Source organism: Lagenorhynchus albirostris, chromosome 14 (genome assembly GCF_949774975.1).
Source record: "Lagenorhynchus albirostris chromosome 14, mLagAlb1.1, whole genome shotgun sequence".
NCBI classification, from domain to species: domain Eukaryota; kingdom Metazoa; phylum Chordata; class Mammalia; order Artiodactyla; family Delphinidae; genus Lagenorhynchus; species Lagenorhynchus albirostris.
The window spans coordinates 36,997,456-37,015,262 of NC_083108.1; the positions used below are offsets into that span (position 1 = coordinate 36,997,456).

The 17,807-nt window shown below is 34.1% G+C and overlaps 1 protein-coding gene across 2 annotated transcripts in view; it reads right to left on the bottom strand.

Moving 5' to 3' along the window:
* KIAA1328 (KIAA1328 ortholog) overlaps nt 1-17,807 on the bottom strand; it is a 396,831-nt gene that overhangs the window by 17,630 nt on the left and 361,394 nt on the right. The window contains exon 11 of one of the 2 annotated variants that reach the window (XM_060121098.1): nt 17,500-17,595. The exons of the other annotated variant lie outside the window; for it this stretch is intronic. Within the exon in view, the coding sequence (XP_059977081.1) occupies nt 17,500-17,595 (96 nt within the window). The remainder of the gene's footprint in view (nt 1-17,499; nt 17,596-17,807) is intronic. 2 annotated transcript variants of the gene reach the window in all.

The window sequence follows — 17,807 nt, forward strand, 5'->3', positions numbered from 1 at the left end:
TTTTAAATACGACATCAAGAGCACAATGTATAAAATAAAAATTAGATTTTATCAAAATTAAAAACATTTTATCTGTGAAAGATACATTAAGAGAATCAAAAGACAAGTTCTATATTGGAAGAAAATACTTGGAAATCACATATCAAACAAAAGACTTCTATCCAGAATATATAAAGAAGTCTCAAAATGATACTGGATAGAAATTTGGACGGACACAAAGTGGTGTATACATATATATAAATTAAATGTATAATAAAAATAGCACAAAAGCTGGGAGGGGGGAAGTGAGAGTATACTGTTGTATGGGTCTTATACCATACATGAAATGCATGATGTTACTTAAAGGTAGACTGTTGCAATTATTTGGAACTATCGTGAATGGCATTGTTGCATTAATTTCAGTTTCCAATTGCTCTTTGTTAGTAAATAGAAGTACTATTGAATTTTGTGTGTTGGCCTTTTATCCTGCAACCCTTAATAAACTCATTTAGTTCTAGGAACCTCTCTGTAGAGTACATGGGATTTTCTATGTAGACATCATTTCATCTTTGAACAGGGACAGTTTTATTTATCTTTTCCCAATACTTCATCTGAAGTACTTTTAGCATTTCTTTTAGAGCAGGTCTGCTGTTGATGAATTCTGTTCCCTTCATCTGAGAGCTTCTTCATCTCACCTTTATTCGTCAAAGATATTTTCAATGGAGATAGAATTCTGAGTTGAGAGGTCTTTTCCCTCAGCGTTTTATAACTTCTACTGTCCTTGATTTCTGATGAGAAATATATAGTCATTCGAATTGTTGTTCCCCTGTATGATATATGTCCATTTTCTCTGGCAATTTCCAGTATTCTTTCTATATAGTTTTCACAAGTCTAATTACGATGGGTCCAGGAGAGATTTCTTTGAATTGATCTTGCTTGGGTTTGCTGAGCTTTGTGAATCTTGTGTCTTTTACTGAATATATTTTCTTCTAATATTTTTGTACTTTATGTTTTTTCTCTTTCTAGTATTCTCACACAATTTGATGAGGCTCTGTTTCTATATCTTTTTCAATCTTTTTTTTTTCCTGTCTGTTGTCCAGACTAGATAATCTCCAGTGATTTATCCACAAGCTTACTGATTCTTTCCTCTGTCATTTCTATTCTGCTATTAAGCTCATCCAGTGGATTATAAATTTTCAGTTACTTTACTTTTTATTTATTTTTTTTCCAGTACGCAGGCCTCTCACTGTTGTGGCCTCTCCCGTTGCAGAGCACAGACTCCGGACGCGCAGGCTCAGCGGCCATGGCTCACGGGTAAAGCCACTCCGTGGCATGTGGGATCTTCCTGGACCGGGGCATGAACCCGCGTCTCCTGCATCGGCAGGTGGACTCTCAACCACTGCGCCACCAGGGAAGCACCCAGTTACTTTACTCTTTTAGTTCTAAAATATGCATTTGGCTCTTTATATTTTCTATTTCTATGTTGATATTTTCTGTCTTTCCATACGTTTGAAGTCTGTTGACCCTTACTTCATGAAGCATGGTTATAATAGTTGCTTTAAAGTTGTCTGATAAATGCTACATCTGTGTCATCCCAGGTTTGGCATCTATTGATTAAAAGACAATCAAACTCTTGGGAGAGGAGATTTTCAAGGTTCTTCATATGCTGAGTAATTTTAGACGGTATCCTGGACATTTTGAATATTTATGTCACCTAGGTATTGTTTAAATCCTAAGGAGATTGCTGATTTTGTTTTGTTTTGTTCTATTGTAGCAGGCATTAAACTAGGATTGGTTCAGGACACAGTTCCAAATGGTTTTCTTAGTGTTGCTATAATGTCAGTTAAGTTTTCAAAGTATTTGCAGGGTTATTTGGATAAGTCCTATCTGCATCCTACCCAGCAGACAGTGTGGGATCTGGGCAGTGGTCAGTCCTCTAGTTCAATGCCTGTGATTGGCTGTCCATGGGATGGGTCAGACATGTTTTTCTGTAAAGGACCAAGGTAAAGTAAATATTTTAGGCTTTGTTGCCAAGAAGCAAAATCCATGAGAAGGTTTTCTTACATAACAAGGGAGAAAACAAATTCCACAAAGTTTATATTGGCAAAATTAAAAATAGAATAATTGAGTATACTTTTAAAATTTTTCATTCAGGTACTAATGAGAAGACTAGAATTCTTCTTTTTTGGAGGGGGAGGGGAAATAATTTCATTTAATTAGGGTTCAAAGTTAATGTTCCCTATCATCCAAATTGAAAATGTTCATCTGTTAATGCTGATCTGTAATGAGATTTTTAACATTTTAATATACATATAAATATATATGAAATATATTTAATATATGTAATATATTTTATTAAATATGTTATATAATAAATATATAAAACATTAATTAATATTATATTTAATTATAAGTATATTATAACATAATTATACTATAGTTATATATAATTATAATATATAATACATATATAATGCATAATATATAAAATATAATACATATTATAATATATAATTATTATAATTATATATAATCATAACAAAATTTATAATTATAATAAAATTTATTATTAAATTATATATAGTTATAATTTATAATTGTATATAAAGTATAAAATATAAAACATATAAAATATAATACATAACATAATAATATTATATATAATACTATATAACATTATATATTATATATTATATATATTATAACATTCAAAATTACATATAATATATTATATATTATATACTGCAATACATATATTATTAATATGATGCATATAATGTATTATATACATTATATTTACTATATTATAATATATAATATATATTATGTTATATATACATTATATATAATATATTACAGTATATATTAATATAATGTGTATAATATATAGCATTAATATTATTATCAATGTTATATAGTATTATATATAAATAATATATTTATATGAAATAATTATTATATATTTATAGTAATATATTTATATATAATATATAAAAATATATTTATAATATTAATGTTATATATGATATATATGATATTATATTAATATATATTAAAATGTATAATATATATTAGTATATTAATATTATACATTATGTGTTATATTATATAATATATAAACTTGAAAAAATATAATATATTATTATTAATATATAATATAATATACCATATATTAATAATTATATAATACAAATAATTATTATATTATTAATTATACAATAATTAATAATTATCAGCAATATATTAATATATTATACAATTTAAATACTAATATTTAATATAATATATAAAATTATATTTATATGTTATATTTAATATATAATATATATTTAAAATATATGAAATATATTTTAAATATATTTCATATGTGAAAATGCAGACTGGTATTGTCAAATACTGATATTAATCCACAAGCATATGATTTTAATTTAATATATATAGAATTCTATTAGATTCTTCTCTTAATATTTGCCTTTTAGCATGTCATTACATTGAAGACTAATCACTCCAATTGATGGTTAGGCAGAATGGCACAGTTAAACCAATTTTGCAATGTAGAAATATCCTTTCTCTGCATTTGCATCCAAGTCACAAAAACGTTCCTAGAAGTGTAGGTTGAGCTCAGAAATCATATCCATGACAGATTTTTATGAGAATGAACGTCTCACTTCTTTTAGGTTTTGACAGCATGAGAAGCCATAATTCAAAAAGAGTCATGTACCACAATGTTCATTGCAGCTCTATTTACAATAGCCAGGACATGGAAGCAACCTAAGTGTCCATCAACATATGAATGGATAAAGAAGATGTGGCACATATATACAATGGTATATTACTCAGCCATAAAAAAAAAACGAAATTGAGTTATTTGTAGTGAGGTGGATAGACCTACAGTCTGTCATACAGAGTGAAGTAAGTCAGAAAGAGAAAAACAAATACCATATGCTAACACATATATATGGAATCTAAAAAAAAAACAGAAAAAAGGTTCTGAAGAACCTAGGTGCAGGACAGGAATAAAGATGCAGACGTAGAGAATCGACTTGAGGACACTGGGAGGGGGGAGGGTAAGCTGGGACTAAGTGAGAGAGTGTCATGGACATATATACACTACCAAATTTAAAATAGCTAGTGGGAAGCAGCCGTATAGCACAGGGAAACCAGCTCTGTGCTTTGTGTCCACCTAGAGGGATGGGATAGGGAGGGTGGGAGGGAGATGCAAAAGGGAGGAGATATGAAGATATAAGTACACATATAGCTGAGTCACTTTGTTATACAGAAGAAACCAACACACCAGTGTAAAGCAATTATACTCCAATAAAGATGTTAAAAAAAAAATTGTTCCAGAAGAAATAACATAACTGCTCTTGGCAAAATTATAACATTTGTTTAGGAAATAATACAGAATTATATGGGGGAGGTCATTAATAAATTTCTGTATAGCATTTAATAAATGAAACAATAAATACTAAATAAATCTGAAAATATAAAAAAGACTGCTTGTTTCTGACTCAATATATAAAAATCAGTCATTTATATATACCATCAATTAGAAAATATAATTTTAAATTGATGGCTTTTAAAATAAAAAAATATGTATGATAACAATGATTAAACTTATCCGAAAATATGTCAGAACTTCATAGAGAAAATTATAAAGCTTTATTGAAGAAAGCATATGTTGTAAGCTTTAAGAATATGCTCTAAGTCACATCATAGACAATATAAACTCAAAATGGATTAAAGCCTTAATGTTAACACCTGAAACCATAAAACTCCTAGAAGAAAACATAAGCAGTACACTTTCTGACATCATGCTTAGAAATTTTTTTTTTAGGCAAGGGAAATAAAAACAGTTAAACATTTTTTTGATTTTTTGATTGATTAATATAAATCAATGAATTAAAATTGCTTGTATATTAATTAAAAAAAATCAATTGCAAGATTAAAAAAAGCAAATATAAACAAATGGCACTACATCGAAATAAGAAGCTTTTGTGCAACGAAGGAAACCACCAACAAAAGGAAAAGGCAGTCTCCTTAGTGGGAGAAGATATTGCAAACAATATATCCAATAAGGATTTAATATCCAAAATACACAAAGAGCTCATGTAACTCACCTAATTTATGACAAAGGAGGGAAGAACATACAGTGGAGAAAAGACAGCCTCTTCAATAAGTGGTGCTGGGAAAACCGGACAGCTACATGTAGAAGACTGGAATTAGAATACTCCCTAACACCATACACAAAAATAAACTCAAAATGGATTACAGACCTAAATGTAAGGCCAGACACTATAAAACTCTTACAGGAAAACATAGGAAAAACACTCTTTGACATAAACCACAGCAAGATCTTTTTTGACCCACCTCCTAGAGTAATGAAAATAAAAACAAAAATAAACAAATGGGACCTAATTAAACTTAAAAGCTTTTGCACAGCAAAGGAAACCATAAACCAGACAAAAAGACAACCCTCAGAATGGGAGAAAATATTTGCAAATGAAGCAACGGACAAAGGATTAATCTCCAAAATATACAAGCAGCTCATGCAGCTCAATATTAAAAACAACGAACAACACAATCCAAAAATGGGCAGAAGATCTAAAGAGACATTTCTCCAAAGAAGATACACAGATTGCCAACAAACACATGAAAGGATGCTCAACATCACTAATCATTAGAGAAATGCAAATCAAAACTACAATGAGGTATCACCTCATGCCGGTCAGAATGACCATCATCAAAAAATCTAGAAACAATAAATGCTGGAGAGGGTGTGGAGAAAAGGGAACACTCTTGCACTGTTGGTGGGAATGTAAATTGGTACAGCCACTATGGAGAACAGTATGGAGGTTCCTTAAAAAACTAAAAATAGAACTACCATATGATCCAGCAATCCTACTACTGGGCATATACCCAGAGAAAGCCATAATTCAAAAGGACACATGTACCCCAATGTTCACTGCAGCACTATTTACAATAGCCAGGACATGGAAGCAACCTACATGCCCAACAACAGATGAATGGATAAAGACAATGTGGTACATATATACAATGGACTATTACTCAGCCATAAAAAGGAACAAAATTGGGTCATTTGTAGAGATGTGGATGGACCTAGAGTCTGTCATACACAGTGAAGTAAGCCAGAAAGAGAAAAACGAATATCATATATTAACGCATATATGTGGAATCTAGAAAAATGGTACAGATGAACTGGTTTGCAGGGCAGGAATAGAGACACAGGCATAGAGAATGGACATGTGGACACAGGGGGGAAGGAGAGGGTGGGACGAATTGGGAGATTAGGATTGACATATATACACTACCATGTGTAAAATAGACAGCTAGTGGGAACATGCTATACAGCACAGGAAGCTCAGCTCGGTGCTGTGATGACCTAGATGGGTGGGAGGGAGGTCCAAGAGGGAGGGGATATAGGTATACATATAGCTGATTCACTTCATTGTACAGCAGAAACTAACACAACATTGTAAAGCAATTATACTCCAATAAAAAAAAATAAAGGAAAAGGCAGCCTCCTTAATGGGAGAAGATACCTGCAAACAATATATGCAATAAGGATTTAATATCCAAAATATACAAAGAACTCATATAACTCAACATTAAAAACAACAAACAACCCAATTAAAAATGGGCAGAGGATATGAATAGACATTTTTCCAAAGAAGACAAGCAGATGGCCAACAGACACGTGAAACTATGCTCAACATCACTAATCATCAGAGAAATGCAAATCAAAACCTCACTGAGATACCACCTCACACCTGTCAGAACGACTATTACCAAAAAGACAACAAATAATAACTGTTGGCAAGGATGTGTAGAATGCTGTTGATGGGACTGTAAATTGGTGCGGCCACTATGGAAAACAGTATGAAGGCCCCTCAAATCATATGATCCGACAATTCCACTCCTGGGTATTTACCCAAAGAAAACAAAAATACTAATTTGAAAAGACATATGCACCTTAGTGTTCACTGCAGCATTATTTACAATAGCCAAGATGTGGAAGTGACCTAAGTGTCCACTAATAGATAAATGCATAAAGAAGATGTGGTATACATATACAATGGGATGTTACTTAGCCATTAAAAAAATAATAAATTTGCCTCTAGCGACAACATGGATGATTCTAGAGGGTATCATGCTAAGTGAAATAAGTCAGACAGAGAAAGACAAATACTGTATGATCTCACTTATATTTGGAAACCAAAACCAAAACAAAGAAAACAAAATGAAAACAGACTCAGAGATACAGAGCACAAATGGGTGGGTGCCTGATGGGAGGAAGATGGGAGGATGGATGAGATAGGTAAAGGGGATTAAGACGTACAAACCTTCAGTTATAAAATAAGCCACGGGGATGTAACATACAGCATAAGGGATATGGTCAATAATATTGCAGTAACTTTGTATGGGGACAAATGGTTATTAGACTCACCGTGGTGATCATTTCATAATGCCAAATCACTATGTCCTACACCTGAAACTAACATGATATTATACATCAACTATATTTCAATTAAAAAAAATAATATGCTTTAAGAGGGTATCCTGCTTCCTTATGGTATTTAGGTTTTGCCACTGGAGGTATTTAACCTTGCCTGCAAATGTTAATTATTTTGCTTAAAATAATTACTATTTTACTATTTACTATGATTTTACTATTTCCAAAAGTAACACTTTTGGAAATATACTTAGCATTTGCGTTCTAGAGGTGCCAGAACATAATGCATTTATTTCCCAAAATACCCAGATTAAAGTTACAAGAAAAAAGCTGCATGAATTCATGTAATGGCAATCCACACTTCCAGTTTCTCAGGGACCAAAAGGATAAGTAAGACATTCACAGGGTGAAACAGATCTCAGAGGCAAACAATCACGTTTTCAAAAATGTATATCAATGTGATCCAAATCAACATCAAGAATTAACTAACAAGAATCAGGCTAAGGTCTCAGGAAGGAATAGAGAAAACACAGACAGAATAGTATATTGGAACAAATTCTTGATTTCTTCTTCCATCAAAGAGATTAGACAGCTTTCAGGAATCCCTTTGAAAGGTAAGATTTCTAAGAAAAAGTAATTTTAGTTTGAGGGCTCCAATAAAGCCATTGGTATTACAGGAATTTTCACAGTTTTTTAAGTTGTCACTAAACATAAAAGCAAAATTAAAACTTTTGCTCCCCTACTTCCTTCCCCCAATTTCTCCACCTCCTAGTCAATGACTTTGCTGTGTACTTCATTGAAAAAATATAACCACAGGGAACTAAGGAAACTTAAATTACTCTTCTGATCATCCAATTACCAACTTCCTTGCATTTGCATCTGTCTTGTTTCTTCCCTCCCTTACAATGGAAGAAGTGGACCATCTCCTAACAAAAGCTGACCCTTCCTTAACTGCTCTGAATCCCATCCCGTCACCTTCTTCAGTTTTTCTCTCTCTACTAAATCATTGCCATCAGCATTACCTGGTACCTTCCAAAATTAAAAAACATCCTTAAAGTCCTTCTTGTTTTAGAAAAATCTCAGCTTATAAATGAAGAGGGAATAACAATAGAAAAACTGTCATTTTACAGCCCCTAATCTAGTTAGCAGTCATCAATGGCTGCTAAATTCCTAAGTGAAAGGTCAATAGTGACCTTTATAATAGATGGATCAGGATGACATCATCTAAGCACACTGATACATCTTAACATCATGAAAACAGGACAACCAGAAATTATTTTCTTCCTAATATACTACAACAGGAAGTACACAGCATCACCTATGAAGTATTCTTACTATAGAACAATTAGACTTTAAACTAATCAAACCTCTCCACCTACTTTGTCAATTTGCATGAAATGCAAAGTACAGAGGAAGAGGCTAAATGATATAAGGATGTCATTATCTAAGTCCCAGAATATGTGAAATTCTACAAAACAAATGACTCAGCTACTTCAACAAATAAATGTCATTACAAAAGAAGGGAAACCTGTTATAGATTAAAAGGGATTTAAGAGATCCATCAGCCAAAAGCAGTATGTAGACTTTAATTGAATAGTGATTAAAAAAATCAATGATAGATATGTATGTTTGAAACAAATGGGGAAAAACTGAATATGGAGAGAGTACTAGATGGTATTAAAGAACTTTTATTTTGTTGGGGGCGTGTTAGTGGTATTGTGGTTATGTTTTAAAAAATAATTATCTGTTAGAAATACATATAGAAGTATTTATTGGTAAAATGATATGATGCCTCGGATTAAGAGGGAATAGTGAACACTGAAGGTTGCTGAAACTCAGTAAAGCATATGGGTCCATTATATTCTATTTTTGTGTGCATTTGAAAACTTCCATAGTACAAAATTAAAAAGAAATCCTCCCTTAACTCATATTCCCTTCTGCTTCTTTCTATAACAAGCTTTTTGAAACAGTAGCGCGCACTGTCACTTCTTCCTCACCTCTCATTTGGTCAGCAATCACTTCAACTTGGCTTTCTCCTGACCACTTTCTTGAAACCATTCTTCCCAAGGTCACTGAAAAACCTCCATTTTGTTAAATCCAGTGGACATTTCAGTTATAATATTTTGACCTCTTAGACTCATTCTACAGAATTGACCATATCCTCCTCCTTGAAATACTTTTCTCTCTGTTCTTGGTTTCCATGACATTACAAACTCCTGAATTTCTTCTGGCCTTTTGGGCCGCTTCTCAAAATAATTTGCTAGCTCTTTTTCTTCCATCCAACTTAAAAATACTGACATTCCTCAGGGCTTAGGTCAGAGGTCTCTTTTCTGCTTTTCTCCTTTTACTCTTCCTTTTGAGCCAACCTCAGTATTATATAACATCTCCGTGCCAATTCTTGAATTTATTATCTTTAGTCCAAGTTCCAAAATCCAATCATTTACATGATTTCTCCACTGGACATCTCAAAGCATCTCAAACTTAACTTTCCCTAAACCAAAGTCTTCATCTTTGCCTCATACCTACCTTCTCCTCATGGCTAAATTTGCTTCCTCCTCTCCCAGTTTTCTCATTTCAACAAAAGCTCTTTCATCCACTCCATTACTAAAGCCAAAACGTAAGAATCATCCTCGACACCTCCCTCTCTTCACTGCCCTCTCCCTTGTAAGGTCCTGTTGGTTCTGCTTCCTAAATATATAATGGCTTGATTGTTCTTATTCCATTTCAACCTTTGGGTCCCAGTTCCTATCATCTCTCATCTGTATTACTGCAACAGCCACAATGGTTTCCCATTTTACTCCTGTTCTCTTCCACAGAGCAACCAGAGTGAACTTTTACAAAGTCAAAATGGATCCTGTCAATCCCGTTCAGGGACAGCCCCTTGCACTTAAGTATAAAATAGCTAACAAGGGCAGTGTGATGGGTAAGTTATGTGTCAACTTGGCTAGGATGTGGTACTCAGTTGTTTGGTCAAACAGCAGTGCAGAAAATATTTTTTAGATGTAATTAACATTTACCAGTTGACTTTAAAGCAAATTATCTTCTATAATGTGTGTGTGTTCTTAAGGGCGGCCTTAAGAGCAAGGATTGAGGTTTCCTAATGGAGAAGGAATTCTGTTTTCAGACTGCAGCATAGATATTCTGCAGGAGAAGGAATTGTCTTAAGACTGCAACATAGATATTCTGCCTGAATTTCCAGCCTGCTGACCTGTCTTACGGATTTCAGTGTTAAGACTGCAAATATCAACTCTTACTGAATTTCCTCACAACTCATGAATTCCTTACAATAACACCCTCTATATCTCTCTCTCCTAATTGGTTCCATTTCTTGGGAACAAGACCCCGAATGTCCTGTCTCCTGCCTGCTTCTCCTTTCTCATTTCACATATGACTTTCTGCTTCACTCATTACAATCCAGCTACAATGGCCTTCTTTCTATTTCTGGAATGGACAAGTTATTTCCTGCTTTAAGACCTGCATATTTGCTCTTTCATCTGTTAGGAATGTTTTCCCTCTCTCATTCTCTTTCCTTTCTCTCCCTTTTTTTACTTTTTAATACAGAAGAGTGCATATAGTATTTTATGTATAGTGAAGAATAATAACAAGATAAACACTTGTATATCAATTATCTACCTATTTTTCTCCTGTAAAACTGTAATTCATCCTACTAGATATCAACTGAAATATCACTGCTTCAGAAAAGCCTTCCTTAACTCCACTATCTAAATTAGATTGCCCTAGTTATTTTTTTCTCATAATAATCTGTTTTTTTCTTCCTAGTATTTATCACAATTTGTAATTATTTATTTGTATGGGTTTATTTGTTTAATGTCTGTCTCCCTCATTACACTGGAAACGAGGGCAAGAAACATTGTATTCTTGGGCTTCCCTGGTGGCACAGTGGTTGAGAGTCCACCTGCCGATGCAGGGGACACGGGTTCGTGCCCCGGTCTGGGAAGATCCCACATGCCGCAGAGTGGCTGGGCCCGTGAGCCATGGCTGCTGAGCATGCATGTCCGGAGCCTGTGCTCCCGCAACGGGAGAGGCCACAACAGTGAGAGGCCTGCGTACCGCAAAAAAAAAAAAAAAAAAGAAACATTGTATTCTTAATGTAAAGTATACAATAAATAACAAATGAAACTACCTTGTCACAATTATTTTCTTAATTATAATTGCTCAAGTAATATGAGTATGTTTTCATTATAAAAATTCAAATATATAGAATTATACAGAGAAAAATAAAATTCCCTTCAACATGTTATCTCCTACCAAAATACAAATCCCATTCTGTTTCCCAGAAATCAGTGTAAATAGTTTAGTATATATCCTTCCAAATCTTTTTTATACAATTACATGCTTATATGTGCATACACAAATAAACATACATTGACACAAATGTATTGATATTTAAAAACTTAAATTGAGCCATGCTTATGTGTTATGATCTATGATCTGCTTTTTCACTTAACAGAATGTTTTGGAGATCATTCCACAATAATGCATATAGATCTACCTAATTCTTGTAAACTACAGCAGTATTATATTTTATGGAGATGCCATCGCTCTAATTTTATTAAAGAATCCCCATAGCTTTTATTATCTTACTCTAGCTATATTTTGTATTTATTCTGTTATCTGAAGAAAAAAAATCAGTATTTGGTCATTAGTGTTGATTTAAGGACAGTTTGCTTGAAAATATTTCCTTTAAAGTATGCTTTTCTTAAACTTCCTTTCTACTACCTTCATACAAGATAATGTCAACATAACTTGCTTTAATGAGCAGAAATAAGATGAAAAGACACAATGAAGGGTTCAGGAAATCTCAGCTAAAATAGCTCAAATTAGGTTTGTTTTACCATGCCATAATCTAGCCAGGTTCATAAAGATCTAGCTAGCATCTATCTTCCTTTCTGAGATAGTGAATTCAGACAGGCATCAGTGATCCGCATGAGATAGGTACTTTTTTCTCACATTCATGCCAACCAGTCCCCACAGTCTATAAGCAAGGTGTGGGGAGCCCAGGCATCATTCTGGTACAGGCACTGGAGAAATTAAGAGTTCCTACAGGTTCTCTTCTGCCTTCTTAATGCTGTTAGTTCTGTAGTATCAGTTAAACTGAAATTATGTTGGCTGAAAAGTTCAACTCCTATTTTGTGATCTCAACCTCTAGATCTACAAAGTCAATATTATCTGTTGTGTTAGGGCTTTTAAAAGTGAATCCAGTTGATGAAACTGTTATTCTGATAAGTCATTACCACTTAAATAAAGTTGTAGCTAGAGACTTTCAGCAAAGTAGAAAAATTCAATGGGCTAAATTCATGAGTATATATACTTCTAATAGATGACAATTCTACTTTATCTATTTTAAATGGCATGGCTTTTCAGACACCAGTGGGAAACAGGCAATAACAAAGTGAATAAATATGGAAGAATTTGGAAATCTTCATGCCCAAGACTTTTCTATTCAAGGAGAATAATATCTTAGTCCTCCTTATAGGGCTGAGCATAATCCTACTATAGCATTTCTGGTAATATCTCCAAATTTATATTCTTTATTAAAACACTTCATTCAAGGTAGTGGTAAGAGCTCAGGCTCCAAAGTAAAGATGCTGTATTTGAATCCTGGTTCTACCAATTTCTAACTAAGTGATTTGGAGCAAGTTGCTTAGTTTTTCCAAGCTTCAGTTGCCTCACCTTTAAATTGGGGATAAAGACAATGTTTATCTTTGGAATTATGATAATGTATGTAAAGTGTTTAGCTCTATGCCTGGCATATAATAAGTGCTCAATTAATGAAAGCTATTACTATTTTTTTTGAAGTATTGTTAGGAAGCAGGATATAGGCAGAGAAAGGGAGACTAGCTAGAAAGATTAGAAAAGAACTCTGGATAAATATGCCATTAAAGCTATCATAACAAACTATTACAAGAATGAATGCAGAGTGAAACGACTGAAGACAAATTAAAGGTAGAATCAGCTGAAAGGGCCGTGAAAAGTAATTTGTATGGGAGAGTTTTCTGCATGGGAAAAAATGCCATAGAACCCAAGTTAAAAGATGAAAGAGAAGCTGGGAAAAATGTTTGTAACATGTTACAAAAAGAACTACTTTTTTTCACATATAAAGAAAATGACTAACATATTAGTGGAAAAATAGATAAAAAATAGAACAATAGTTTGTAGAAAATACAAATGACTCAAATATAAAACTTCACTCATAACAAGAAAAATGTAAATTATAACTAAAAGATACCGTTTTCATCTCTCAGATTGGCAAAGAACTAAACTTTTTGATTATACTCTTTAAAGTATAATAAAACAGGCACTTTCAAATATTGCAAGTGGGAACATAAGTTGTACAACCTCTATTAAAGCAATTTAGCAATATCTATCAAAATTTATAATGAATTTATCTTTGACCCACAATTACATTTCTAGGAATTTATCTTACATATATCCTCACACATTTATAAATGACATGTATAGGAATATTCATTGCAGCATTATAGTCTGCAATCATGAAAGACTGAAAATAACTCAAATATTCATTCACTAGTGGGCTGGCTAAATGCACTGTGGTACATTCATACAATGGGACATTGTATGGATTTTAAAAAATGGGGTAGTTTTACAGTGCACAGATTCATATACATAGTCAATATTGTATATGTATAACTATCCCTGAAAAGACACGCAGGAAACTGAGAGAGGTTACATCCAAGGAGGGCGCTTTGGCTGGCTGGGAAACTGGGGTGTGAGAAAGCCTATTTTCACTAAATATCCCTATGAATTTTTATTTCTTGAATACGACAATAATTATAAAAGCAATTTAGTTCAGTTCTCTGTCTCTGAAGGTGAATATTTAACCCAACTGGATTTGAAATTCCTTAATGGGTTCCTCCTGAAATCTGTATAGCCTTTATCTAGGAGAACAATATGAAGATATAATTTAGAGAAAAGCAGAGACAATGCCTTTTATGGAGATTCCTGAAGTAGGAATAGATAAAATAAAATGGTGATGTGGGCCCAGAATCCTTATCTGTAATTGTGAAATCTTTTTTTTTTTTTTAAATTTACTTGGCTGCACCGGGTCTTAGTTGTGGCATGTGGGATCTTCACTGTGGCATGCGGGATCTTTAGTTGCAGCATTCAGGATCTTTAGTTGCAGCATGCTTGATCTTTAGTTGTGGCATGCAGGCTCTTAGTTACAGCATGTGGGATCTAGGATCTAGTTCCCTGAGCAGGCATTGAACACAGGCCCCCTGCATTGGGAGCACAGTGTCTTAACCATAGGGAAGTTCCGTGAAATCTTAAGAGTAATGAAAAGTGAAAGTTTTTTTCATAACCTTTTTGGTAGCAATATCTGACCTAACCCAAATCTATTTGGTTGTAAAATCTGACCTGAACTGATATGAGGCTATTTATACTTATTGTTTATTACATTTAATGTGAATAATCATACATCATATTGTATCCCACATGGTATGTAAACCATGTTAGCTTAAAATTTTGTTAATTCTGAAATACGTTTGGCTCTAAGAATTTTGGATGAAGGACCGTGGACCTGTACGATTTTCTCTCCTGGCTGTCAGTCCTGAGTTAAATCTTCACACAAAAATATTATCATTACCAGAAAGAGCCTTCTGACAGTTAGTTATCCAATCCTCTTCTTCAACAATACCCAACACTCAAGGTTTATGAGATGCCTACTTTTGGCTTTTTGTTCTTACTCTTTGGGAGTTTTGGTTAAAGACTATCACTATGCAAGCAACGTACCTGATCTCAGAGATTCTGATATGGAAAGAAAATTTGGGCAAATCTGATAATTTATGCAACTATAAAAATGAAATTCTTTAAGAAGAATTTATTTTCTTTCTGTCATTGTAGCAAGAGCTACACACAGGTTAAAAAGAAAATTACCACCCCCCTCCCCATGCCTGTACTTTTCAGTATTGGGAAACTTAAGATATCTTAATTATTTTCTAGTGTCTTAATCATTTTGTGAAATCATGAAGTTGGATAATGGTCATTTAATATAAAAATGTTCTATTTTCTGTGGAATTGTAGCTTCTTACTAATTATGAATTAAAGCCTTATATAATATGGCTGGAAGCCAGAATGACAAGTGAAATTTAGAGACCTCAACCTTGGTTATCTTGAGAGAAAAGCACTGTTAGATAGTTTGGAGTCAAAGAATGTTACCTTCTAGGCTCCAGTTGCAAAAGCAGTAAGCTGACTTCCGGAGAACACGATGCAGAAACCAAAACCGAGAGGAGAAATACCTGCTTGTGAACTCTACCAGGCCGAAGTGATGCAGGTTACCCTGTTTATTAGCCTGCAGTTTAGAAAATTCAGGGCACGTATGGATATGCATTTATTCCATTGTATGCTACACATTATTGAAAACACATTCTACAATATAACATAATTCATCCATGCATTGTTTGAAATTTAAGATTACAAAACTAAATGGTAGTGTTTTGTTTTATGACTGCCTGTACTTTCAAAAAGAAAGACGGTATGGGTAGATTGACTTTATAACTTTTATATGCACCTATTAGGGAGAACAACACAACAGAAAAGAAACAACCCCCAGCCCCTACACACACACAGTTTCCCTATGTGTGTGCCACAGGCTGTTACCTTTAGTTTAGGTAAAACCAGGTGTTCAGGGCTGTGTTAGTGGGGAGAGCATGAGCTGGAGATTAAGGTGTTCTGCTTGTTCTCTGTGCCACAGCTGAAGCTGGGAGACTTGAACTGACTGGAAGCAAGTTGGAATGGAAGTTCTTTGGAAGGAAGGGACCTCAGATTCTTCCAGTTTAATATAGCAGATTATACCCTTTCATCCTTTGGTCACAAAGAAGGTGATACAGGTTTGGCAGAGGGCAAAGTCATGAAACAACAGAAACTGGAGGACATACAGTTAAAGAGCTCACGCACTTTGTTGATAAGTATAGGTAGCTCCCAGAAGAGTCACTACTTAAATGGTTTTTCAGGATTGTGGACTCAGACTATTTCCCTAATTCTGGACACAGCTGCATAAAGAGGCATGTATTGGTTAACATATGACCCCTAACTAGTCACAGTCTGTGACGGCTTGGATGAAAATTAGAGATGGGGGAACATCTAGCATTTTGGGGTGACTAAGGGCAACAACAGAACACAGTATGTATCCTGAGAAAGGCAATTGCCCAACTCTCCTACTAAATGGAACACCACTGGTACAGCAGCTGATATGCTGTGAATGCAAGTCGTGTTGGACTGGCATTACTGTAACCAGGATGTTCTCCTAATGAAGATGCCTGTGACCCAGACCACCATAAGAGATGTGATTAGAGTACACCTAATGTTCTTCCCATATTGCTTTGTTACTGGGGGGTGGTGGTGGGGAGGCAGGTATGGATAAGAAATAATGCAAGAAACTATGTCTGATTTACTGTTCTAACTTCTTTCAATGGGCTTTACTGATGCTAGGAAAATTAGAATGATTCAGTAGAAAGAGAGGAAAGGAAGGGGAGTCAACAGAGGAAAAAACAAAATAGGATGAAAATATTTCAGTTGCTGTAAACACATGGAATGGAAAAAGCAGAAACTGATGGGGAAGAAACCAGAGTTTTGACAGAGCATTACCAAGACTGGGGAAGCCACTGGCTCCGGCAGTAACAAGACCCAGACAGATCAACTATCTATCCCAGTTTGGAAGAATTTAGAAAATTGGATGACAAGGAAAAGCACAATAAATTTGATATTGAAATACAAGAGGTGTCAGTAAGAAAGACTGAAACTGATGAAGACTGATGGGAAGGCCAGGATCTCCTGGCTCATTAGAGCTGGCATGGAGCCAGTATAGTAACTGAACCTGATGTCCATTGTTTGGGTCAAAGTTAATGATAAAATGTAGGGAAGGAAGTAAGAGAATAAATAAATGGTGTATGCTAAGGTGAAATCCAACCTTACTTTGGTGTCTTAAGAGAGGCTAAGAGCAAGACAATAATATTCTTTCTTAGCTCAAACTCCAGATGCCTGGAAGGTAAAGCAATATGGCTTACCAAAGCTGCCTCTGCTTCTGAAAACTTGCAAAACAGCATGGCGACTGGCAAATAGGAATGGTATCCTCCAGCAAACACCTTTGTCTCGTATTACTCCTAACCAGGAAGATTACATTTAATCACTCTTTTTTCCTCTACAAAGAAATTCATTCTCACAGTGTGATTTAACTTTAATACATATTTTTCTCATATAAAAGGTAGACATGGGAGTCATGTTTAGAATATACCATACGTTTATAGCAGTGATTTATACTTCTGATTAAATTTGTGTATAGATCCAACAAAGAAGAAAAAAGGAGGGAAGTTTT